The sequence below is a fragment of the Centrocercus urophasianus genome, unplaced genomic scaffold (assembly GCF_019232065.1).
Source record: "Centrocercus urophasianus isolate 14NV4802_14NV808 unplaced genomic scaffold, USGS_Curo_1.0 seq_18, whole genome shotgun sequence".
Classification (NCBI taxonomy): domain Eukaryota; kingdom Metazoa; phylum Chordata; class Aves; order Galliformes; family Phasianidae; genus Centrocercus; species Centrocercus urophasianus.
Window position 1 is genome coordinate 20,102,062 of NW_024884733.1, and position 23,857 is coordinate 20,125,918.

At 56.1% G+C, this 23,857-nt stretch overlaps 4 protein-coding genes and 7 non-coding genes across 13 annotated transcripts; 7 read left to right on the top strand and 4 right to left on the bottom strand.

Moving 5' to 3' along the window:
- Positions 1-29: 29 nt before the first annotated feature.
- LOC122161115 lies at positions 30-144 on the bottom strand. Its single transcript, XR_006169101.1, has one exon. It is a non-coding gene; the product is annotated as a U5 spliceosomal RNA (small nuclear RNA).
- A 799-nt stretch (positions 145-943) lies between these two features.
- Positions 944-1,058, bottom strand: LOC122161114. The gene has a single exon (XR_006169100.1). It is a non-coding gene; the product is annotated as a U5 spliceosomal RNA (small nuclear RNA).
- Positions 1,059-1,383: 325 nt separating this feature from the next.
- RPS8 (ribosomal protein S8) lies at positions 1,384-5,848 on the top strand. Its single transcript, XM_042819555.1, has 6 exons — positions 1,384-1,463; positions 2,221-2,327; positions 2,587-2,686; positions 3,737-3,912; positions 4,852-4,981; positions 5,689-5,848. The coding sequence occupies exons 1-6, from the start codon at positions 1,460-1,462 to the stop codon at positions 5,796-5,798; spliced, it is 627 nt and encodes a 208-aa protein (XP_042675489.1). The 5' UTR covers positions 1,384-1,459; the 3' UTR covers positions 5,799-5,848.
- LOC122161099 lies at positions 2,069-2,153 on the top strand. The gene has a single exon (XR_006169085.1). It is a non-coding gene; the product is annotated as a small nucleolar RNA SNORD55/SNORD39 (small nucleolar RNA).
- On the top strand, positions 2,396-2,499 carry LOC122161102. The gene has a single exon (XR_006169088.1). It is a non-coding gene; the product is annotated as a small nucleolar RNA SNORD46 (small nucleolar RNA).
- Positions 4,131-4,202, top strand: LOC122161100. The gene has a single exon (XR_006169086.1). It is a non-coding gene; the product is annotated as a small nucleolar RNA SNORD38 (small nucleolar RNA).
- Positions 5,415-5,486, top strand: LOC122161101. The gene has a single exon (XR_006169087.1). It is a non-coding gene; the product is annotated as a small nucleolar RNA SNORD38 (small nucleolar RNA).
- Positions 5,849-6,545: 697 nt separating the features above from the next.
- Positions 6,546-6,674, top strand: LOC122161111. Its single transcript, XR_006169097.1, has one exon. It is a non-coding gene; the product is annotated as a small nucleolar RNA SNORA35 (small nucleolar RNA).
- A 1,542-nt stretch (positions 6,675-8,216) lies between these two features.
- Positions 8,217-11,729, bottom strand: BEST4 (bestrophin 4). Its single transcript, XM_042819686.1, has 9 exons — positions 11,414-11,729; positions 11,098-11,192; positions 10,436-10,669; positions 9,954-10,108; positions 9,800-9,877; positions 9,569-9,721; positions 9,183-9,263; positions 8,953-9,107; positions 8,217-8,834 (listed from the first exon to the last, which is right to left on the bottom strand). Exons 1-9 carry the CDS (start codon positions 11,563-11,565, stop codon positions 8,468-8,470), a joined length of 1,470 nt encoding a protein of 489 aa, XP_042675620.1. The 5' UTR covers positions 11,566-11,729; the 3' UTR covers positions 8,217-8,467.
- Positions 11,730-12,518: 789 nt separating this feature from the next.
- On the bottom strand, positions 12,519-14,421 carry LOC122161052 (SLIT and NTRK-like protein 6). The gene is made up of 2 exons (XM_042820142.1): positions 14,402-14,421; positions 12,519-14,241 (listed from the first exon to the last, which is right to left on the bottom strand). The coding sequence occupies exons 1-2, from the start codon at positions 14,418-14,420 to the stop codon at positions 13,097-13,099; spliced, it is 1,164 nt and encodes a 387-aa protein (XP_042676076.1). The 5' UTR covers position 14,421; the 3' UTR covers positions 12,519-13,096.
- PLK3 (polo like kinase 3) lies at positions 13,645-23,178 on the top strand. 3 transcript variants are annotated; one of them, XM_042820141.1, is made up of 15 exons: positions 13,645-13,667; positions 17,869-17,976; positions 18,055-18,171; positions 18,482-18,611; positions 18,692-18,779; positions 19,166-19,261; positions 19,772-19,967; positions 20,298-20,424; positions 20,774-20,883; positions 20,958-21,075; positions 21,173-21,256; positions 21,379-21,541; positions 21,648-21,777; positions 21,961-22,071; positions 22,389-23,178. In XM_042820141.1, exons 2-15 carry the CDS (start codon positions 17,893-17,895, stop codon positions 22,581-22,583), a joined length of 1,749 nt encoding a protein of 582 aa, XP_042676075.1. In that variant the 5' UTR covers positions 13,645-13,667; positions 17,869-17,892; the 3' UTR covers positions 22,584-23,178. The 3 variants fall into 3 exon arrangements, with proteins under 3 accessions (XP_042676075.1, XP_042676073.1, XP_042676074.1); XM_042820139.1 differs by lacking the exon at positions 13,645-13,667 and adding an exon at positions 17,103-17,264; XM_042820140.1 differs by lacking the exon at positions 13,645-13,667 and adding an exon at positions 17,560-17,677.
- Positions 23,179-23,857: the final 679 nt, after the last annotated feature.

Sequence of the window (23,857 nt, forward strand, 5' to 3'; positions counted from 1 at the left end):
CTCGCTCTGTCCTTAACCACAGCAGGGATAGCTCCGCCGAAGCGGAGCCTCAAAAAATTCCACGACACTCGTGCTTGTTCCTCCCCACGGAAATCTTTAGTAAAAGGCGAAAGATTTATACGATCTGAAGAGAAACCAGAGTATAACCCCACCCCTGCCCGGCCCCGTGCCCACTGCCGGCCCGCCGCCCCCAGCACACGGCGTCCTGCCCTGCTCCGCTCCTCCCGGCACAGCCCGGCTCCGCACCGCCCCGTTCCCCGCCGCCCCGTCCGCTCCCGGCGGCCGCTCACGCGCGGATCGGCGGAGCCCGGCGTGGCGCGCGTGTCCGCCGTCTGCACGCGGGGTATGCTAATAAGTTGTATGCTAATTTGCCGCATGCTAATGAGGAGGCGCCATTGCCCCAGCGCTCAGCGCTCAGGTCGGGGCGGTACTGCCTGGCGCCGAATTGAAACGAAACTGAACGGTGGGAGCCGGGCGGTGCGCGCCTGCTTGCGGAGCGCTGTGCGGGACTGCGCTATGGGGGCTGCACTGCGGAAACTGAATGGAACTCGGGACGTTGCATTATCAGCGAACAGCACAGCCGAAACGCCCACTGTGATATGAAGCAACAGTGAGATCGCTCCACTGAAGGGAAGCATCAACAATTCCACGACACTCAGAGATTCCCACGGCATTCGTGCTTGTTCTGCTTTTCACCTGCAATGCTGAAAATGCTCCACGAAAGCAATAGCGAGAGCCTCCGCGGAAATTAAGCCTCACGATACTTAGAAAATTCACAACTGAAAACTCAGAAGCCTCACGACACTCGCACTTATTGCGCGAGCCAGCACTGGATCAGCCCAGCACAACGAGCAGGGGCTCTCGCTCCGTAACTCGAGCTGCGCGGAGGCTGTAGCAGCTTCATCGCGCTGACGTTAGTTCTGTCCTTAACCACAGCAGGAATAGCTCCGCCGAAGCAGAGCCTCAAAAAATTCCACGACACTCGTGCTTGTTCCTCTCCACGGAAATCTTTAGTAAAAGGCGAAAGATTTATACGATCTGAAGAGAAACCAGAGTATGACCCTTGCTCTTTCCCAGCCCTCATCCCACTGCCCGCCCGCCTCCCTGAGCACACGGCGATCCCCGTCTGTCCCACTCTGTCCTCCTTTTCCGATCCTCCACTTTTGTACTCCGCTCGCGGCCCCACACACCCCTCGCTATCCCGCGGGAACGGCGGCGCTGCGCAGCGCTGTCGGAGTCGCGCCGCCGCGGTGCACGCCGGGTATGCAAATTAATGAGCCGTACGGTAATGACGGCCGCAGACAGGCAAATCAGCTACAGGGTTCTTGTCGCTGTATTGTCTCTTAGCAACAGCGCCCGCCCGCGGTTCCGGCGCGATGACGTCACGGCCTCGCGAGAATTCGCGGCGGCAAACCGCCCCGTGATCCTTTGCACCGCCTCTTTGCGGCGGTGCTGCGCCATGGGTGAGTGGGGTTGCTGCTGGGCCTGGTCATCATCCGCCGCCATCCGCTCGTTGTGCTGCCGCTGCCTGTCTGTGTTCTTTGCCAAGCGGTGGCTGGGGGTGCCTCTATCTCTTGCTGCTTCCTTTGGGAGAGGCCGCGGCAGCGCCGAGTAGGTGGTGGGAGAAGATTGCCCAGGCTCAACATGGCGCTGGGGGGAGGCGGCCCCGCCGGGCCTCAGTGCGGGGCTTCTTTATAGCGATGTGTTTGCGGGGTGCTTCGGGCCTTCCTGCAGCCCCCAGGAGATGGGATGGATATGCAGGGTGGTGGGGCTAAGGCTGATTGCCTGTAGGACGTTGCAGCCTGGCTCAGAGGAGGATGGGTTGAGGTGCCTCGTTTCCTATAGGGACGTGCAGTTTGATGGTGTAGAGCGTGCTCTGCCAGATTCAGTCGGTGTTTTAAAGCTTCTGTTGTTGCGGACTTAATTGCTCAATATGAGATGCTTCTTGCCGGGGCTTGTAAGGTAAGTTGGGGGGCTGCAACCCAAAGAGAACTAGAGAAGCTTGCAAACATGCTGGATAGAAACAGCCTGCTCTGTGCGGCTGTGCTGGAAGTGATCAAAGTGCCTCTGAGTCTCAATGATGAAGCTTCTCTGACTGCTGCATAAAGCTGAGTGTGCTGTGCGGATGCCAACCTTGGAGAGCTGAGGACTCAGAGGTGTGCCCCACTGTGGGCAGGTGGGGTCTGTGCACACTCTGACCACGCTGCTCCATACATTCAGGTATCTCCAGGGACAACTGGCATAAGCGTCGCAAGACTGGGGGCAAGAGGAAGCCGTACCACAAGAAGAGGAAGTATGAGCTGGGTCGGCCTCCTGCTAACACTAAGGTGGGTGGTTGGTGGAGGGCAGTCAGTCATTTTTCAGATGTGGTTTGCCAGTTTTAGCAATAAGAGGCAATAGGAGTGATGAAACTTTCACCTTAGGTAGATGCAACAGACCGTTTTGGTCATTTACTGTATCTGCCAATGCTGGGGTATGTCATAGTTACACTGACCGTGCTGCCTTCCAGCTTAGGACTTGACTGGGCTCCTCACGTGCTGCACTGCTTACTGATACCAGCAATGCCAATTATTTTTCTGTCTGTAGATTGGTCCACGCCGAATTCATACAGTGAGGGTTCGTGGTGGTAATAAGAAATACCGTGCCCTTCGATTGGATGTTGGCAACTTCTCTTGGGGCTCTGAATGTAAGTACGTCATCAGTGCAATGTGATTTAAATGCATTTTTACAGCTGTGGCAGTCAGTCTCCAGTGCTGCTAACGGAGTAGAAGTAACCATAGATTTTTAGGCTGGATTTGAATATGTTTTGCAGAGTTGGCTTCGAAGCAGTACGCATGGTGATGATAACTTTGACATTATGTGGCCTTGGGAGACTTGGATGTCTGCTGGGTTCACAGTGATTGGAGTGTCATAGTTACACTGAGGGGCGTGCTTGTACTGGCTGCTTATTGGGGTGGGGTGATTACCCTGTGGTGAAAAAAAAGAATGCCTACAGGTTTTCATCAATGCAGCTTGCATCCTGACCAGTGTATTGACAAGGGAGCACGTGGTTTCTTAGTGATGGCAGAGCATTGTCTAAAATGAAAAGTGCTGCCATTTTTAGACAGAATTGCAGTAATGAGGGGATTGAGCTCACCTTGCAGAACAAGTATGAGGTATGTGAGTGAAGAGAGGAAAACTTGTTGTGTTTTTTTAACCTGTCCTTTGTGTGACAACTGCTAAATGCAGTAGCTGAATGCTGAGAGTTTCATGTGGGCCGTGAAGAGTGAAAGCCCAGCTTCATCTCCCACTTTATTCAAAATCTCTTCTCCTGTAAAAATGGCTCCCATTCCATACATTCAGCTCAGTTTATTTGGTAATTGTAGGAAGCTGGATTGAGGATTGAGCCCTCTGTGTGGTGTTGATTGGCATCTGCTAAGGTATCTTCCACTCCAGAAATCTGCTGTTCAGCATTATTTAGTCATCTTAGAGATGAGTTCCTTCAGCGCCACAGGTTTCAGTCTCTCATCTAGGATGGACCTTTTTCCACATACAGACTTGTGTTGTAGGATCAGATTTGGATTGCTGGGATAAAAAAAAAAGATAAATGTGGGCTAAATTAAAGGCAGTGTCGGGGGGCTGGAGGACATTTGAGGGGGTGATGTGAGCTGAGTTTAGGGTATGCTTGAGATCCCATGGAGCATGTTGTCAGCTGTCTGATTCCTATAGGTTTGAATTCATGCTCTTCTTTTGAAAGGCTGCACTCGCAAGACCAGGATCATTGATGTTGTCTACAATGCTTCCAACAATGAGCTGGTGCGGACGAAGACCCTGGTGAAGAACTGCATCGTTCTTGTTGACAGCACGCCGTACCGACAGTGGTATGAAGCCCACTATGCCTTGCCCCTCGGACGCAAGAAGGGTGCCAAGCTGGTGTGTATGCCTGGGGTTGCTCGGTTTCTTGGCAGCTAGCTGTTGTGAGTGACCAGCACCTGCCAGCACTGATTGGCTTCCTGACAGCGGTAGCACTGGTCTTGTGGGCTGCATTCCCAGCAGAATAAGTCAGGTTCTGTTAATGGAGCATTCGGGACCGCAGAGTTCTGAGACATGGCGCTCTGTTGTGCACGAGGGTCTGACTGTCCATCTTCTGTCTTCTGATGATGATACTTCTGTCCAGTTCTGCTACTGAAGGGAGAGCGATGACACTTGTGATGCTGAGGAAGACTTTGCGGTCAGGTCCTTGTGCTGAGGAATTGTGCCCTCTGATTTAAAAGCTAATGGATTACTAACTTGCTTAGAAGCGTTTTAAAGTGTCTTTATCCAGATTCATTCAGCCTCAAATTTCAACATCCAAACCCCAGATAGTTAAAAGTTTTTTGAACACTTGGGCAGTATTCAGCTTAAGGTAGTCTTGTGTTAAAAATAAAGCTCTCATTTGCTCACCCACTGCATGGTTCAGAGCATGGGGAGAGCTTGTAGCTTGTCTGCCAGGAATTGCACCACACCTGTGTGCTCTTACATCTGTAGAAGGAGAGTATTCACTTTCTTTGGGGGAATTAGCTAATTGAAGAAGCCTTTGCAGTTTCATCTGTCAGGGCAGTTGCCTGAGGGCACTGTCCTTTGTTGTCAGCGGTGACTCCAGTCAGTAATGTTTCATTTCTTGACCTCAAAAGTAAAAACAAACAAACAAAAAGAAAACAGCACTTGATTCTGTGAAGTATTTGTGCCTTGAGAAGATGTGATTTGGGACATAACAGTACTTAAAGAAAATCCTTCTATTTTCAGTGAAGATCTCTTGCAAGAAATAATCACATTCTCAACCTTGTCTTCAGTTTATGCTGACCTTGTCTTTACATATGGGCTTCATTTTAGACACCTGAGGAAGAAGAAATCTTGAACAAGAAGCGTTCAAAGAAGATCCAGAAGAAATATGACGAGCGAAAGAAGAATGCCAAGATAGCCAGTATTCTTGAGGAGCAGTTCCAGCAAGGAAAGCTACTGGGTGAGTCCCTGGGAGCATTAGTGTGGGTGTGGATGAGGGAGTCAGTCAGCAGTGCCAGAACAGATGCTGTTCTTGCTCCTGGGATCATGTCAAGCTGTGTCTACAAGCTGTGATAAAGTTAACTGCAAGGTGAAAGCAGTGGGAGAGTTCTCCCTATCTGTCTGCAGGTGTTCTGGGTGGTAAGAGTAACTGTTCTTGTACTTTGTCTGGAGATAGCCCAGCCCTGGCAGGAACATAAAATGTTTCTGCAGCTGAAGCACTGGGGGCGACAGCTAGCAGACCTGCCTTTTTGGCCTTGAGGGAAACGATGGGGCTTGAGACCTGCAAAATGAGTGAAGACATGGGTGGACTGTGTTCCAGGAAAAGCTCAGCATGTACGTTAGCAGTTTGAGCAGTGTCAAGTTCTGTTGCAGATAGTTCAGTGTTTTGAAGTCTTCTGGTGATGAGACCTTTGTCCAGTTCTGCTACTGAATTTGAGGGATGACTGTTTGGAGATCTGAAGAGGACTTCTTTGTGGGTGTAGTCCAGCAGAGCAGGTTCAGAGCAAGGTATCTCAGGGGGGGTACTTAAGCAAGCACGTAAGCTGGTATGTTACTGGTCCTTGTTCATTCATGCTTTTACAGAGAGACTGCAAGTAATGTTTCCTTTGATTTGTGTATATGTATATAGGGAATTATTTAACTTAACTGAATGAGTTCTCCTTGCAGCCTGCATTGCCTCCAGACCTGGACAGTGTGGCCGAGCTGATGGTTATGTGTTGGAAGGCAAGGAATTAGAGTTCTACCTGAGGAAGATCAAGGCCAGAAAAGGCAAATGAAAATTAACGATTCTCCTGAAAGAGCCAATAAACACACGAGTCTCCTGTAATAAATGGGTCCTGTGCTTATTTGTGTGCAGAGGGGCCTTGTAGCTCCTTAGGAGCATGAAAGCAAGAAGGCTCCCCTGCGATCGCCAGGTGCTTTTCTGTCTTGAGGTAAACTCTGACCCTGCTTGCTGTTGATTAACATCTCGCTGGGTTCTACAGCAGTGACTTAGTGAACCAAGTGGATGTGGAAGAGTCGTCAGCAGGAATCGAGGTTGGCAACTTCGGGAGGTTGTTTTTTATTATTATTACTGCACAGATACTTGTAAAAGACATGGAATGAAGCTCAAATGGCATATTACCAATGCTAGAAAAAATGACTGCAGAGGGAGGGTGTGGATGTTCATTCCTGCTGGAGTTTGGCTTTTTGGGAATAGAGTGGTTCAGGCAGGGCACGTGTTCCCCTTCGCCCTCTGGTACCTTAGGGGAGCACTGACTGCATGGGGCCCTTTGCCAAGCTGCCTCAGGAGGAGGGTGCCCACTTAGCAGCTTCAGAGGTGCAGCACTGAACCTTTGTTAGACTGCATCTGGCTGAAAGCAGATGTCACAGCCCTGGCCCCTGCAGCTGGTATCTCCTGCCTTTTTTCTGTCCTCTGGTTGGCGCCAGCAGTCCTATTTGCCGTGGCCTGGTGCTTTCTGCCTGGCTGCACGCTCACCTTTAAGGTCCAGGATCATGTTCTAAACCAGCTGTTGGCTGAATGTCTGCACTGGTCAGTGACTAGCTGGTCTTTCCCTGATCTCCTGGTCTCATTCCAGTGCAAGAGAAATCCCTTCTAGCAGAAGGGCCAGGCTCTCTCTGTGGCTTGCCCCTTTCGAAAGCTGGGTACAAGCTCCAGCTTTTCACATTGTCACTTAGAGCAGGATTAGGAAACTCTGATGAGTTTTTTGCCCTTGTTTGGGAGCATCTGATGACAAGTAACTTTACAAAGTCATTATAACATCAGGCTTGTAGTTCCCCAGTGCTCTGGGCAGACTGAATGTTCACACATCTGGTGCCTGCTAAGTGCATGCTCTGCATACCTGACCCACTTGTACATTCTTACAAAAGCCTGTTTGTTCGTGGGAGTGCTCTGGTGAGATGGAAGCTGGCTGTGGCCCAAACCTCGCACTTAACTCTCAGCTGGAGGAGTCCATGATCAGCTTGCCCCCAGCAGAGCTGTAGTGGATAAAATGTAACTCCTTCCGTCGGGCAGTGCTTAGTGAAGTTCACTGAGGGTCCTTCGCTGGGTAGTGTGCTGAGCTCCAGCACTTCAGCGAGGGCCGCCTGCCCCACAAATAAGGCTGTTTTACTGGTTTTCTTGTGTGCCCTGCCCTGACAGCAGACAGCAGGAGGTGCTAGTGGGCACGGATGACCTGAGCTGCAGGGATTCACCGTGCTTTGCTGGTGGGTGCTGGGGGTGGATAGAGACATCAACGATCAGCCAGCAGTGCCACTGCCCTGCAGCCCAGCTTTGTGCTCACTGCAGGGGTGAAACGGGCACTTGGGAGTCTCAGTGCAGGGCCTGGCTGGGTGTGATGTTTGCACAAGCACATTCTTTCTCCATAGTGATCGCATATAAACTTTCCCTGCTTTCTAGCAACGTGTTCTGCAGAGAGGTGCGGTGGCTGCGATAAAGGGCATTTGGGAGGGATGCGTCACGGCAGCTTCCTCCGCGTTTGCCTCGCGCCGCTCACCCTCTGCAGAGAGCAAACAGGATTCAGGGAGTTCCTGGGGGACTTTGGACAGAAGGAGGAGCTGAGATGAGTGTGAGGGTAAGGGCAGGGATTGTAAACCTTGCCATGATGGGCAGGATTATGACTGATCCATCAATGGCCAGCACTGCTATCGCTGCTGCCAAGGGTGACAGCCCGTGGGAACGGAGCCGGCACCCATAGCTGTGCTGCAGGGACATGGGAACATGGCAGGATGGCAGATAGCCAGGCTGTGTGGCACTGCCAGTACCTGTGGTGACACGGGCACGAGGCCTCGTGCAGCTGGGAAGTAGGAGGCATCACTCCTGGCGTGACTGTGCAGTGATTTACAGCAAGCATGCAATGAGCTGAGCCATATAGGTGCTGGGTTATACTGCTTGAACTTGGAGACGGTCATGAGTGCCAGTGCCTTTGTCAGGCCTGGATTAATTCTGGGTAAAGTCTTTAGAAAGGGGATTTTTAGCAGCCCTGCTGTTATACCCATGGAGAACATGTCTGGATGGGGGAATTCATCTGCAGAGGCTGAAAGCACCTTTTGCTTTGTAGCATGCAGCTGTGTAACCTGGTCTGAAGCCCCATAGACATTGCAGTCTGAGCCCATGGGATGGAGTTCACCCACTTTTAGGATGCAGTTGATGTTCCTGCCCCTCACTGCTGGGAGTGACAACAAAGATCCTCAAATCCAAGGCTGGCAAGAACTTTATTAACATTGAGGGTACATTCCAGCACGGTGCTGAACACATTTGCTCTGACCTGGCTCAGTGCTTGGGCTGTCCCTTTGGCAGCAGGCAGTGTGCCTGGCCAGCTGCAAGTGGTGGCATCGCCCCGACCCATCAGCACCTCCCCCCCACCCTGGGGACAAACCCTGGTTCAGGACTGGTGAGGTCCTGCTTCTGGCCAGGGGTGCATTGGGACAGGGCTCTTCCACCTCCTCATGGCTCCCCAGCCCCTGGCTGCTCAATTTCAATGCTCTCTGTGGATGGTGCCTCCACCTGGATCAGTGGCAGCTTCTCCTGCTTATTGGAGGCCTTTGGGGAGTGGGGGCTGCCCCTCTGGCTCTCCTCATCCTCCGTCTCCTCCTCCTCGATGCGGCTGACAGCCTCGGGGTCCTCGCTGTGGGCACTGCTGTCCCCCCTGGCACGCCGCAGGTGAGGGGTGGCTCGGCCGCCTCGACCAAAATTTTTGATGCTGATGGCAGGGGATGCGGCGGCGAGGAAGCGGCTGAGCAGCGGGGTCTGCGTGCGGGCCATGTTCGGCGAGGCCTCCACCGTCTGGCTCTGCTCCATGTCCTCGGTCATGCTGAGGGGCACAGAGGGGTGGTTAGGGTGGCCGCTTGTCCCCGAGGTCCCCACTGAGCCCACCAGATCGGTGGTAGGGACTCCCTCCGTGTTCCAATTGGGATGTCCTGTGCACTCACCGCATGTCAAAGGTGGAGCCCAGGAAGGAGGGCTTCAGAGTCTCGGCGGCAGTGGCTATGGTGTAGGGGGGCTGAGCCACGGACTCGTTCCAGTACTTGTCCTTGGTGGCTGGTGGCAGGTTCTGGTACATGTCATCCACCGACAGCAGGGACACCTAGATGTGGCATTGGCACCTTGCTGGGTGTCCCCATGCCCACCCAACCCGATGACAGCCCAGGGCAGGACCCACCTGCAGGTTTCTGTCTATCAATTTATTGGTCTCAAAGTCATCATCATCTTCCCCAAAAGGGTTAATGATCTGCTCTGCAACCTGGGGAGGGAGGGAGGGAACAGGTGACACAAGGACACAGGGACAATTACGGAGACACCTTCCCACAGGGCTCTCCATCCTTCAGTCCACATAGAAACATAGAACATAATCATAGAATCATTCAGGTTGCAAAAGACCACTGAGATCATCCAGTCCAACCACTGACCCATCGCCACCATGTCCACCAAACTATGAATCACGAAACAGACCAGTGTTCCATGTCCCATCTACCCAGTGCCCTGCTGTGACATGCGCTATGCCAGGAATCCCTTAAGGCACATCCCAGCCATGTGGTCACATCTTACCTTCAGCCAGCCAGCGTAGAAGAAGAACTGGAGGAGGGTAGAGAGAGGGACGTACATATCCAGGTCCCCCTCCTGCCCTGGCTCCAGCGGCTCCAGGAACTGCCTCCCAATGAGGCAGAAGGCAAAGAAGGAGTACACAGCAATGGTAACCACCTGCGTGGGGAACATGGGGACAGAAGGTGACAGTGAAGGGAGGCAATCCCACATTGCTGCTGGGCTGGGGTCACTCACCTGTGTGTACACCAGTGGGATGCTGATCCAGTCGTAGTGGAACAGCATGCTGCACTTGGCCCGGAACAGGTTCAGCTCCTAGCAGGGAGGCACGGGTGGGTTTTTGCCTATCCCCCATACTTCTCAGCCCCTTGCACACCTGATGCCGACTCACATCCATCAGCAGACGCAGGGCAACGTCATCACGGATGCGGCCATCGCGCCGTGCCTGGGCTGCCAGGTTGGTGAACCAGACGCAGGGGATCCAGTACTTGTTGAAGTCTGAGTACAGGCTCTCAAACTGCTTGCGCTCATCCTGCGTCATGAAGCCTGCAGCAAGGCAGAGGATCAGCACCATGGATCCCAAGATGAAGGGAAAGGGACCTTTTGGGGGATATGATTTTGGGGGCGGTCCCAACAGGAATCTGGTTCTGCATGGAACCTACAGCCATGGGAGACGTTGGTGAGCAGAGAAGACATAGGTGTCTTTGGGGATGAATGCCTATGTAGGAAAATAAGCTCTCCACACCATGGTTGGGTACAGCATCCAAGGGGCTGGAGATTAGCGGGGCATCCCTACTGCAAACTCCCCCAGAGTAACACCTCTAAGGGCCCCACCTCTCCCACCCCATCATCCTGGGGTCTGTCACCCCTCACCAGCTTCCACCACATGGTCCATGGTGGGGAAGCGTTTGAGCACCCTGGTGCTGACGGAGCGTAGGATGAGGACGGCCGACAGGTTGGCGTAGCGCACCAGGGTGCGCCGCAGGATCCGACCCCGCTCGTCCTTGCCGTGGACGTTGCTGGAGATGACACACATGAGCTGGTCAGGCAGTGGGATGCTGGTGTACTGTGCCCACCACCGATTCACAATCAGGGTGACATAAAAGCCTGCAGAGAGACGTTCCATTGGGAGCTCTGAGTGGTTGGGTCCGGTGAAGATGAACCAGTTCCCGTTGAATTTCTGGGGTTACTGTTCCCAGGGATGGAGATGGGGATATCCCTGACTCTTTCAGGTTGGATATCAGGAAAAATTTCTTCTCCAAAAGAGTGGTCAGGCACAGGCACAGACTGAGCAGGGAGGTGGTGGTGTCACCATCCCTGGAGGTGTTCAAGAACCAAGGGGATGTGGCACTGAGGGGCATGGTCAGTGCGCATGGTGGGGTGGGTTGGGGTTGGTGGATGATCATCCCATTGGTATCTCCAAGGACAAGAGTGGCTCCAGGAGCTGAGAGTCACTCCCAGGACTCCTCCAGCCCCCAGCCAGGATGGGCAGGGAGGGCAGCCCCACAGCTGGGAAACAGGAGAGGGACCCATACCTAGGACAAAGGACATGGGGATGAGGTCCGTGGAGCGGTTGCAGTACTCAGCCACCTTGGTGTAGAGACGCTTCTGTTCCTCGGTCAGCAGCCGCCTGCAGCAGGCATGAAGCAGGGTCAGGGGCGAGCAGTGGGAACCCCACAAAAAGCCATTGTCTGTGTCCTCTTCTCCTTGTGGAATCCCACCCCAACCCTCCTGGGGGAGTCTCTTGAGGACCAGTGGACCATGATTGATGGACCCCTATACATCCCCACCCCCAGACGAGGCCCCTCACATATGACATTGAAGGCATAGGGAGCAATGCAACCCACTCACCGGTAGATGATGCTGAGCAGTGCATACAGCACCACAAAGACGATGAACTCCTTGTAGAGCAGCTTGTAGATGCTGCCCTTCCAACGGAAAAGCAGCTTGGAGAAGCCCCAAAAACGGGAGTTGGCGACTTTCAGTGTGTAGGAGACTGTCATGGCAGCACAGCCCCACTCCTTGGGGCAGGAGCACCCTTATCTCACTGCCTGGGGAGGAGCAGGGTCCCTGCTGCTGGCCAGGACATGCACTCACCCCCACACCAAGCACTGGTGCCCATCAGCCAGATCGCTCTGCAACCTCTGCCCGTCCCTACTCATGTCCGTGACTTCCCCTAAATACCCCAGTGTGGACCCATCAGCCCCACGGTGATGGATTGGGGCTGTCACAGCCAAGGAACAGGGAACTGAGGCTCAGCCACACCTCGCTGTGACCGGAGATGTCGATGGGAGCTGTTGGTGCCAGTGCTGGGAAGCACAGTGCTGGGAAGTACAGTGCCCAGTGGGGTGCTTTGGGAAGTTCCCCTTAAGAGGGGAAAGGACAGCTGGAGGCAGAGAGCTGGAAGGGCAAATCTCAGTTGGACAAAAACCACTGGGAACCATACGCAGGGAGCAACAGGACGTGCAGTGAGATCACCCCATCCTCATCCTCATCCCCTATCTATCTGCACTGGTACTGGTGCTCCCAGCCCAGCACCTTCAGGGTCGGCAGCTCCGTCGCATTGTGGGCTGCGCTGGGCAGGAAACGCCGCTTCCTTTACAGCCGTAACGCCGTGTCCCGCCCTGCCCGGCTCCCTTCCTGCCCGGCACAGCGCCCAGCCCAGCCTGTATCGGCTCCAACCATGGAGACTTCCAATGCAAGAAATGCCCCTCATACATCCCCCTGCTGTCCCTTGACTTTCTCATGATGCTGAGGCACAGGTACAGGACACGGGGCTGCAGCAGGGCTGGGACACCCGTGGGTGGAGATAATGGAGATAATTTACAGCCCCCCACCAACCCTTCCTGACCCGATCACTGTGCCCACAGCTTCTACCAGTAGGCCATAAATCACAGGCTCGGTCACACAGGTCGGCACCCGCTGCCCCAAATCAAGAGACAGGGTGCAGCCACACTGCCAGGAGTACAATGATTTATTTTGCATTGGGCAGGGAAGGCTGCACCCCATGAGCACTTTGCTATCGTGGCCCCAGTCGAGCCCACCTTTGCCCAGTGCTCACACATGCGTGTGTGCATGTGTACAACGCAGTGGGCACGGCAGGGTGTGCTGGTGGAGCAGGCAGGGCTGTTCCAGGCTGCCCATGTGGGACCCAGTAAGCAGATCTCATTTCTTGTCCCTGGGTCCCATTATGTGTAGGCTGGGAAGCAGCAGAGCTGTGCTGGATGCAGCTGGATGCAGAGAGGACATAGAACCTGCTCAGAGGGTCTGGTGCACACAGTGCTGTTGTACAGATGGGACAGCCCCACCTCCTCTCCTTGCCTTGTGTCCAAGTATACCATCAGCCCACAGAAAACCCCCTGTGCCCTGCCCAGTGCAAGCATGGGGCACATGTAGGGGAATGCAGCAGGAGGGGTGGCAATTTGGGGGTGCAGCTCTGCAAACAGCCAGTGCAAGAAATGGCAGACTGGTCTGCGTATCCCCACAGCCACCAGTATGTTCCAGCCAGATCCCAAATCCCAGCCCAGCTACCCATCAGTGTAGCTCAATGTTCTCATACTCCAGGTTGTCTGAGTCCTCCAGCTCGATGCCAGGCACCAGGTTGTAATAGTTAGTCGACTGGTTCATGTAGATCTTCTCGCGGTCAGCGGAGTCCTTCAGCACGTCGGTGACACTCACTGTGTCCCCCTCTGTCTCAGGGCTGTCCCGCTGCTCATCGTAGGTTGGAACATGGGATCCCACCTGGATCTCCACCTCCTCATAGAGGTCCCTGCTGCTCTCCTCGGGGGGCTGCAGCAGCACCCGGCTGCCCCGCAGCACCTTCCCCTCGCTCTTGGAGGGGGCACTGGTTGGCTCATAGGGGACGTAGCGGTGCGGCTCGGGGCAAACAGGCACATTGCCCCTTTCTGTTGGGGAGGTGTGGCTGCTCCCAAGGCTGTAATTGGTTTTCCTTTTCCTCCTGCAGAAGCAGCAGGTGATGGCTGCGAGGATGAGGAGGGGAGGCAGGCAGATGAAGAGGGCGGTGAGGCTTTGGTGCTGCTGGCACAGCTCGTCCCGTGGGATGCTCTGCAGCTCTGCACCACGGTGCCTCTCCGGTGTATAGCAGGTGAGCTGGGCGGGCAGGCTGGGGGTGCCCTGCAAGGCATCCAGCAAAGCACAGCTGCACTCCCAGCTGTTATTGGAGAGCTGCAGCTGCAGCAGGGATGGATGCAGAAGGGTGGGAGGGAGGGAGGTCAGTGCGTTGAACCCCAGGTGGAGTTCCTGGAGCTGGATGGAGGCTTTCAGGAAGGATGCGGGCAGCTCCTGGAGCTGGTTCCCATCCAGATAGAGGACCTTCAAATTAGGGGCATCTTCCAGAAAGCCTCTGGGGAGGCTCTCCAACTGGTTGTGACTTAAGTGCAAGACCTCCAAGGCCGGGGGGACTCCCTGGGCGTTGCTGATGGCTGTGATGCTGCAGTGTGAGAGGTAGAGCTGGCGCAGCCCTCGCACCGCTACCAGCGCTCCCCAGTCCAGGTGGGTGACATTGGATCCAGTGAAGTTGAGGCAGCAGCTCTCGGCGAGCGGAGCTGTGCGGAACGCCTGGAAGTCCAGGGGATGGGTGCAGTTGCAACTCTGCGGTGCCGGCTCTAGGGCGAGGCTGGCAGCGAGCAGGAGGCCGCCCCATAACAGGGGCACGGTGCCTGTGGGAGGGCACAGCAGATGGGCACCCCATTGCGGGATCAGCACGGGGAGCGGTCCCTCCGCCCGTAACCGCGTTCTGTCCCCGCACCCCCGTCCCTGCCCCGTCGCGCTGCTCCCTCCCGGTTCTCGGTCCCCCCGCCCCGCAGCCGCCGCCCTCACCTGCCGCCGCCCGCCCCATGCTCCCGGGGCCGCTCCGCGCTCCCCGCCGCCGCACCGCCGCCGCCCGGCTCCGCCTCGCCGCGGGGTGGCCCCGCCGGAACCCGACCGCCCCCGGGCCCGGCCCAGCGGTGCTCGGCCTTCGGTTCCTCTGCTCCGTCCCCTTTCTCCGGGCTCCTAACTCTGCGAGCCCTCCGGTAGCGCCGTGCCGCCCCCCCGCCCCTTACATCCCATCCACTCTCCCGCCCACCCCAAAAATCCCATACTCAAACACTCCTCCCCATCCGTTCCCCCTGCAGAACCCTTTCCAACTTCGCCCCATCCCACAGGCTGTGTCCTCCATCAGCGCCTTCTGTACCCTCAGTTCCTGCGGGACTCTGGCTCTGCCTAATCCCTTTCTCCCAGGGAGGGGGACAGAACCCGTCCCGTCCGGTGCCACCTGTGTGTGGGGTGCAGCCCCCAGTCCTGCCGTGGGTGGACATGTTCATGGGATAGGGACCAAAGGGACAACCTTTCAGGTCCTTACAATTTTCTTCCACCCCTCACAGCTCCCCGGATGGGAAGGAGGTGCCAGACTTGGACACAGCAGCACAACCCACAGGAAAAGCAGTGCTGGAGAGAGAATTCCATACCCCAAAATGTTTGTGTGCTCAGAGCACCAAGGAGCTGGGGAAACTGAGGCACATGGCAAACACCACTGAAGCCTGGGGGCAAGGAGGGTTCTGCTCCTCTTCCCAGTTTGGGCCACATTTGCACAGCCAAATTCAAGTGCTTCCTTAATTCAATGGGATCTAGGTTCTTTTACATCTCTTTGCAGGAAGGATTTGCAGCTTGCCCTCTGCACACCCCCAGCAGCTCACCCTGCTTCCTTCCCCTGCTCAATCACCTCCTCTTCCTCCTCAGCAGCTGCAGCCCCATCATCTGTTCGGTGAGAGGGACAAGGGAGGAGGAAGACCCTACCCCTGAGAAGGTCACAAACCCTGGGCAGGCCTCCTCTTTCAGGGTCCTTCTTACACCCAGGTGCACTGTGCATCAGCTACACATTTTTGCTTCCCAGTTCCTGCTGCCACTGAGCATTTCATCACAGGGGTCCTTGAGGGGGGTGGAGGGAGGGGGAACCTTTCTAAAGAGATTCTGTTCTCCCCATATCTCCAACCAAAAAGCTGCAGGCAGGTGAGAGGCGGCCTCAGAGCTCCCCTTCTCCAGACTGCTGTGATTACACCATGCTCTCTTCCTACTGGCATGGCAAAACACCCATCTGTGGTGCTCTCCTGCCCTCATGCACCATGCTGGGCTGAGCTGCAAGTGGAAGAGGAGCAGATCCTGAGCTCCTTCCATCCTACGGTGGGGGTGTGGAGGGATATGGGGGAATGCGGGTACCCTCTCAAGTCCCTGAGCCCACCTGGAGTTGTTGCTCTCAGCAGGAGACCACGCAGTCAATCTCTGCAGGGCCTTGGGGCCTCCCTGCATCCCCAGGTGCCCCCGCCCCCGCGTTGCCACCAAAAGCTCTGCCTGGGGAGCCCCGTGTTGGGGCTTCCGTCAGAAAACCAGAGGTGCCCCGTGACGCCACCGCACACAGAGAGCCCTGGGGGCCCTGGTGGAAACCATCTGTTTCCCCAAAGGGAGAACCTGTGTTTGCTGCCAGGCAGAGCGTGGGCATGTGTTTCCTCTGCAAAAGGTTGAAAACTGAAAAAAAAGCAAGCAGATTCAGATCACTTCAACTCTCCCCCCAAAACAGGTTTGTTCGGTCTGCCTGCAGCACCCTGAAGGATGCAGGGCGCTGGTTGTACAGAATCGATTGTGTCAAATCTTCAGCATGCTTGGGAGCACAACAAGCATCAGTGAGTGGAGCCTGGAGCTGCCTCAAATAAGCAGAGGGGAAACTGAGGCACAGAACGAGGGACATGCACACAGTCCCCCAGAACAGGGAGAGGGAGCAGGATCTGCTTTACAGGGGCTTTTGCAACACTGCTGACCCAGGATGGAGGGTACACAGGTTTCTGGCCACTCCTGCTGCCCCACATTCCTCCTTGGCCTATTCTGGATTACACAGGGATGTGTCCTCCTTAGGGTCATTACAGAATAACACCTTGGTGACACACTGCCCTGGCAGTCACCAGTGTGCATGGGGTCAGCACTGCCAAACTCAGACCCATGGTGCTGGGGGATCAGCTGGGGGATTGGTGTCCCCAGTCCTGAACTGGACATTGTGTGCAGTCACAGGGGACAGCATGAAGGCCCCTGGGGCACAGGGCTGTGCACAGACCAGGGCAAAGCATACCAGAAGGCTGTCTGCCCAAAGGACAGCATGGCTGCACAGCTCACCTCTTCCTTCCACTGTCCCATGTTTCCAGAGCCCTACCTTGGGTGAGCTGACCCACCATATTCAGTGTGAGGGGGCTCTGGGACCCACGTCCAAGAAGTCAAGACCCGTTGCCGACTTACGGCTCTGTAATCCCACTCAGATGCACATGTGGCTCCGCGCGCCCCGCAACAGCCACGCACCGCCCACCTTGTTGCGTGCCGCTGCCCCTTTAAGAGCACGTCGGGGGCGTGGCCGAGACCGGGCGGAGTGGGCGTGGCCGTGCGGGTGACGCCATCGCGCCCATTGATAAAGCCGGGCGGGATCCCCGGCGCGGCAACGACAGCGCGCGGTGGCGGCGGGGCCACGTGTACGGGGCGCGGCGGTGGCGGAGGAGCAGCCATGGAGCACGCCGGCCTCTTCCCCCCGCTCCTCGCCACCTGCCTCCCCGCCCAGCCCGCTCCCACCCCGGCACCGCCGTCGGCCCGGCCGGCCGAGCCCACCCGCATCATCACAGACCCGCTCTCCGGCCGCTCCTACTGCAAGGGCCGCCTGCTGGGAAAGGTACCGATCGGGGAGGAGGGTGTCGTGGGGGGGATGTGCCGTGATTCGATGCGGCCGGAAGCCGCCGCCCGGTTCGGAGGGAGAGGGTTGAGCGGGGCCCCTTCGTTTCAGGAACGGCTCTGGGATCGACCGGGCCGGCCCGGCCCCCGCCTGTCTATCGCAGCGCACATCGGTTTCGGGTCGCCCCGCGGGGCCGTGCGTGGGCCGCCAGTTCCCACCCCGCTTCCCAGGGCCGCTGCGGCACACGCAACTTTTCCTCCCGCTGCGAGCCGTGTGTGGGAGGCGGCTGCCTGCTCCCGGCCCGGCAGCTGAGTGTGCAGATTCGGGGCTGACATCACGGCAGGAAAAACCTGTCTCCGGCGTGCCGCTCTCGGTAGCCTCCGCTCCTCTCTGCCCTGCGTAGGGCTTTCCGGGTGAGCCGTCATCGGGAAAGATTCCGGAGTTCAGTGATGGTGGGAGCGCAAACACTGTGGAGATTTTACCGGAACTGAGTTGAGAAAATCCCTATTTGAGAGCATCACGGTTCAGATCTGGGTGGGTGAGCTGGCAGTGAGGAGGAGGAAGGCTGCCTCTCACCCGTCTTTGTGTGCCTTTCCTCTTGTAGGGCGGCTTTGCACGATGCTATGAGATGACGGACCTCTCCAGCAACAAAACCTATGCCGTGAAGGTCATCCCTCACAGCCGGGTGGCTAAACCCCACCAACGGGAGAAGGTGTGTGTTGATGCCAGCGGGGAGCTGGGGTTGTGTTGGGGTTGCCTTGCATTGCTCACATCTGCTGCTCCCTTCCAGATCACCAATGAGATTGAGCTGCACCGTGACCTGCACCACAAGCACATTGTCAAGTTCTCCCACTATTTTGAGGATGCAGAGAGCATCTACATCTTCTTGGAGCACTGCAGTCGGAAGGTGAGGGCTGTGGCAGCCCCCATGTTCTGGGTCCTGAGGTGCCATGTTAGTGCTCTGCTTCTTTAACATTCCATCACCCACCTGAGCCAAACCCACCCGGTTGCACTGCGTGTTTCTCTATCACACTGAGAGCCCCAGTGTGGTCCCCATAAATCCAGGAGTTCCCCTGGTGGTGCTGAGCAGCCTCAACCTTACAAAGCGCTCAGTGATCCTAACGCAGTGACTCTGTGCAGTTCCTGAAAGAGCTGCCCCTACCTGTTCCTTGTTCCCCTCCCCCCCAACACCATGCTGACTTCTTTTCCCTCTGCAGTCACTGGCCCACATCTGGAAGGCCCGCCACACTCTGCTGGAGCCTGAAGTGCGCTATTACCTCAAACAAATCATCTCAGGCCTCAAATATCTCCACCTCAAGGGCATCCTGCACCGGGACCTCAAGTTGGGTGAGTGGCACGGCTGGGATGGAATAGTTCAGGGCTGCCCTGAAGGGGCCAGCAGCAATACATTGCCCTTTGTCTCACAGGCAACTTCTTCATCAATGAGAACATGGAGCTGAAAGTGGGGGACTTTGGTCTGGCTGCGTACCAGGATGCCTCTGATCAAAAGAAGAAGTAAGTCTGGGGCTTCTGTCATCTTCCTATGGCTCCCTGGGCTATGGGGTAGGGGCAGCCTCAGGGCCCCAGCTGCAGACAAGGAGAGGGGGCTGGGGGCTTTGTGGCTTCTCCAGAGCGTGCCTGCAGCCTGCAGGGAGAACAATGCGCTCGCTATGGCCATTGTGCTGGCCGGGTGCACAGGCTGGGACACAAAGGCCCTGTTCCGTGCTGTGTCTAGGACAAGTTATTCCCCGCAGCTTGCTCGGAGCAGCTGCTGCTGAGCCCTGGGAGCTGGGGGGAGCTCAGAGTCGGGGGTGGGGGTTGGAAACAAGCTGCCAGCTGGATCTCCCACTCAAGGAAGTGGGAAGATAAGAGCGTGCTCTTGACCCGGTGTCTGCCCACAGGACAATATGTGGAACCCCCAACTACCTGGCCCCTGAGGTGCTGTTGCGGCAGGGGCACGGCCCCGAGTCGGATGTGTGGTCGCTGGGCTGTGTCATGTAAGTGCATGGGGAAGGGGCAGGCAGGGCTCTGGGGTGCCCCAAGGAGGAGGTCCCATGGCATTTTTGCCTCTTGGCAAAAGCGAAGAGGGAGGAGAGGGCAGTGCGTGGGGGCTGAGAGCTGCAGGCAGCAGGCTGTGCTGAGCTCTGCTGCAGGGTGTTCACACTCTGAGTGCCGTAAACAACGGAAAATATTGGTGGTTGGTGGCAGCTGCTGGCTTGTTTGTATGGGGAACGATCACCTCAGCGACTCGAGCCCTTCTCAGCCCGCAGGCTTCCTGCACAACTTCCCTCAGCGGGGCAGGGCAGCAGAGCTGTCCCCAGCCCCCATGTTCCTCGCCTGTTGCCCCCAAACAGTCGCTAGGAGAGAGCATGGCTGGATGTGCCCAGGCTGGAAGTGGTGTTCCCAGCCAGGTGTGGCAACTGAACGCCAGTAATTTCCTTGCTCCAAGTGCTGCTGAGTCACAAACCCAGAGGGAGAATGACAGTGGCACGTGTGTCCCCTCCCAGGTACACCTTGCTGTGTGGGAACCCTCCCTTTGAGACCCTGGACCTGAAGGAGACCTATAGGTACATCAAGCAAGTGGACTACATCCTGCCCACCTTCCTCTCACTGCCTGCCAGGCACCTCATTGCTGGCATCCTCAAGCGCAACCCCCAGGACCGCCTCACGCTTGATGAGATTTTGGACCATGAGTTCTTCAAGGTGAGTGTGAAGGATTCCAGCTGTGACCCTGGGATGAGGCTCTGGGGCTGGGCTGCTGCTGGCATGGAGTTTGGGGTGATGTCCTTGAGTGCCTTTTAAGAAAGAAAGCAACTGCTGTGCTGCGCAAATGCCAGCGGAGGATTCAAGGGATCTGCTGTGCTCCCTGCTGCCCTATCCCACAGGATATCCCATAGAGCTGATACCCAATGCCAGGCCCAGAGCCAAGGCTGGTCGGAAATGCAAGCTGCTGTCAGGAGGGCTGCAGTCAGCCCGGGGCAGTTGCTTCATGTGGGTTATGGAAATTAACCCTCTGCTATGACCTCTCTGCAGGGTTACACACCCGAGAAGCTCCCTCCCAGCAGCTGTGTGATGGCTCCAGAACTGTGTGCCCCCAACCCAGCCAAGAGTCTGTTTGCTAAAGTCACCAAGACGCTCTTTAGGAAGAAGAAACCTAAGGGTGAGTGTATACAAAAGCCTCCAGATGACCATTTTACCCATGGAGATATGTCCTGTTCTTTAGAGAGGCTTGGGATGGGTCTCTGTCCCCCTGTCTGGGGTCAGCACCTGCTGGCTTGTCCCTGCCCTTCTGGTGCTGGTGGCCTGCTGGGGTGTGCACCCAGTGGGCTGATAATGTGCTGCAACCCATGGGGCAGTTCCTCCTGGGCAGCCTGTGCCCCATGAGAATGGGGAAGTGAAAGTGGGAGACAGCAGCCTGACACCATCCTCACTCCATGGGCTGTACTATGGGGAGGGGTGGCCCAGATGTCCCTATTCCTTGTTCTACTCATGGTGTGCTCTCTCCTCAGCCAAGAAGGGCTCTCTGGAAGACAAGGATGATATCTCCAAGCTGGTCACTGGGCTGGTGAAGACATCCATCTGCCGGCAGATGAGCTGCAAGGCAGTGGAGGGGAATGAGGTGAGAGCAGCCCTGGGTTCTTTCACACTCCTGGAGGGGTCAGCAGCATGGTGCTAATATTGGGTTTTCCCCAGGCCACCCCTGTGTCCTGCCGTAGTGTTGGCTCCAGCCCTGTGGAGACACTGGTGGAAGAGACATCCCACAAGTCCACATCCCCCTCTGTCCGTGGGACCATGGCCAGCAGTTGTGAGGGTGAGCAGCTCCTCCCTGTCCCAGCATGGGCTTCCTGCCCTGCCCTGACTGATAGCGGGGCCAGCTGACTCACAGCCTGTCATCTTCCATTCTGTAGCCTTTGAAGACTGCATCACCACCTCTGCCATCATCGAGTCTGCTGTGCAGCTCCTGCGCACCTGCCTCTCCTGCATGCCTCCAGGTAAACCTGCTGAGCTGGTGGGATGCAGGCATGGGTGCTGCTTCGGGTGCCTGACCCTAAGGCAAGGAGCTGGGGAGGGGGGAGGGGTTGCCTGCTCTGCTCACTCTGTTCTTCTCTACCAGCGGAGAGAAACCCGGCTTCCCTGGCCCGACATGAACAGTTTGTCTGGGTGAGCAAGTGGGTGGACTACTCCAACAAGTATGGCTTTGGCTACCAGCTCTCCAACCACAGCATTGGGGTCCTCTTCAACAACGGCACACACATGATGCTGTCCCCCAACCACAAGTAAGCAGTGCCCTTGTGGGTATGGAATGGAGGGAATGGGAGAAAGCTGAGCCTAGGGTGGTTTGGTGCCCAGTGGCCCTGAAACTCATGTTCTGCTCTCCACCAGGACAGTGCATTACAACCCAACCAACAGCAAGCACTTCGCATTCCCTGTGTCTGCTGTCCCTGAGCAGCTGCGTGGACAGATGAGTGTCTTGCGCTATTTTGCATCCTATATGGAGCAGCATCTCATGAAGGTGAGTGCTGAGATGCTGGGTTGGACACTGGGACATGACTGTGCCATGTGAGTATGGCCAGGCAGGCCCCCATGGGGCTGTGTCCTGCTAGCAGAGACCCCAGAGGGTGTTTGCTGTGATGTGGCCATGCGCACCGTGGTGACAGTGTGGGACCAATGGCTTATGTAGATGTTTCTCTCTAAGGGAGGTGACTTGCCTAGTATAGATGACCTTGGACAGCCGGCCCTGCTCCTCCTGCAGTGGGTGAAGACTGACCAGGCCTTGCTCATGCTTTTTAGCAATGGCACCCTACAGGTATGTGCAGTGGGGATGCCCCAACCCTTATGGGGAAGAAGCCAGCCCGGAACTCCTATGCTGGGTTAAATCTTGACTCCTACAGCCTGAATACATAGATCCATCTGGGTGTGAGATGCTGCTCTGGTGGCACAGCCCATCCAGTCCCCTGGGAGGCATGACACTTTGGTCAGGTGCCCCAGTGCATTCCTGATGTGGGACTGCTCCTGGGCAGGTTGGGGAGGAGGAGCAGGTTGAGGCAGGAAGTGTGGTGGGAGCAGGCATGGAGCTGTGCTGCAGGAGGTATGAGCTAAAACTGAGCCCCACCTGTCTCCCAGGTGAACTTCTACAATGACCACACCAAGGTGATCATCAGCAAGCCCGACCATTCATGCCTTGTCACCTACATCAACCGGGAGCGTAACTCCTACACCTACAAGCTGTGCAGCATCCAAGAGCTGGGCTGTTCACCTGAGCTCCAGCACTGCCTCCGATACATCCTCAAGCTCCTCCAGGAGTGGGCTGATGCCTAGCATGGGGCTTTGGAGACCTTCTCAGGACGTAGATGGTCTCCTCTTGCCCTCCCATGGGATGGGAGGTGTTGTGGTGCTCAGCTGGACTTTGATCTAAGACGTGAATGTGGCCCTGGCAGCGGGTCTGGACATCCATGCTGCTCCCTGGCTGTAGGCAATCACTGTCTTTCTCTCTGCATGGCCGTGAGCTCAAGGCTTGGTGCTGCAGGGTAGAGCAGATGCCCTCCAAGGGACCGACGGCTGTAGGGTGATGCCTGCCCTGCCAGGGCTGCATGGATTGACTTGTGCCATTCCACAACCCCTACACTAGGGAGGGGGGCTGAGCTGGGCTCCGGCTGCCCCCCAGTTTTGAATTGTCTGGTACAACTTGAGGTTTGGTAGAGGGCAGGGGGAAGGGATCTGTGGGCTTGCCTCGAGAAACCCTTGTATGGCTGTAAGCTAAGGGCAGATTTCCTGTTTCAAGGCAGTCTCTGCCAGTTGGGATTATTTATGCATCTTATTTATATGGAATTTATTTATTTTCTTCTTGGTCTGTCCATGTGCAGCTCCCCTGTCCCTGACTTACCTCATTAAAACCTTATTTGTGTAAAGGCAATCCGTTCTCATATTGTTTGGTGTTGGGTTTTAGGTCATAAAATGTTTGTGGCTTCTCAAGGCTGTGGAGCAGAGCATCCAGGGCTGCTGCCTAGTGCTGTCAAGGTGAGGGAAATGGAGATGTGGGGGAAGGAGGAGGGGTAGGGAAGGTGATGAGATCTGGTAGAGTGTCTGGATGCTGAGGTAGAAACTGGAAGAAAGGCTGCCTCTTCCTGATATGTGATCCCCCCAGTGTATCAGTTCTGGGGAAAGCAGGGGGAAGTAACTCCCAGCTGAGGGCTGTGGGATGTTCTGCACTGCCTGATGCAATGGGATGTGAACTGGGAGTGAAGCCAGGAAAGAGGAGGGACTTAATCCTGCTCTGCAGCCTTGCTTTAAACATGATCTATCACCTCCTGCCCTGCTGCTACCTCTTCCTGGGAGCAGCCTGCAGTGTGGGAAAGGTTATGGGCTGCTCCGTGTCCTCCCTGTCCAGCCCTGAGCTGCTGCCTGCACTGACCTCTGAGGGGAAAAAAGAAGCAGAGTCCGAATTTGGAGTTGTTTGCTGTACTTTGGGTTGTCTTGAAAACTATGATGGTGAAGGCCACCAAACCCTGGGGCATCTCTGCCTGTGCCATCATTGGATCTATGCAATAAAAGTCAGGCGTGATGCAAAGTTATTTATTTGCACTAGTCGTGTA

What these genes read in the sequence shown, in the direction of transcription:
- RPS8 (XM_042819555.1), top strand. An exon ending in CTTCTCTTGGGGCTCTGAAT is followed by an intron (nt 2,687 to 3,736) that starts GTAAGTACGTCA and finishes TTCTTTTGAAAG; the next exon opens with GCTGCACTCGCAAGACCAGG. An exon ending in GCAAGAAGGGTGCCAAGCTG is followed by an intron (nt 3,913 to 4,851) that starts GTGTGTATGCCT and finishes GCTTCATTTTAG; the next exon opens with ACACCTGAGGAAGAAGAAAT.
- BEST4 (XM_042819686.1), bottom strand. Translation starts at nt 11,565, where the DNA reads ATGACAGTCTCCTACACACTGAAAGTCGCCAACTCCCGTTTTTGGGGC. An exon ending in CCCCATGTCCTTTGTCCTAG is followed by an intron (nt 10,670 to 11,097) that starts GTATGGGTCCCT and finishes GTCTCTCTGCAG; the next exon opens with GCTTTTATGTCACCCTGATT. An exon ending in TGATAGACAGAAACCTGCAG is followed by an intron (nt 9,108 to 9,182) that starts GTGGGTCCTGCC and finishes TGCCACATCTAG; the next exon opens with GTGTCCCTGCTGTCGGTGGA.
- PLK3 (XM_042820139.1), top strand. Translation starts at nt 17,103, where the DNA reads ATGGAGCACGCCGGCCTCTTCCCCCCGCTCCTCGCCACCTGCCTCCCC. An exon ending in ATGCTGTCCCCCAACCACAA is followed by an intron (nt 21,542 to 21,647) that starts GTAAGCAGTGCC and finishes GCTCTCCACCAG; the next exon opens with GACAGTGCATTACAACCCAA. An exon ending in TGGAGCAGCATCTCATGAAG is followed by an intron (nt 21,778 to 21,960) that starts GTGAGTGCTGAG and finishes TTTCTCTCTAAG; the next exon opens with GGAGGTGACTTGCCTAGTAT.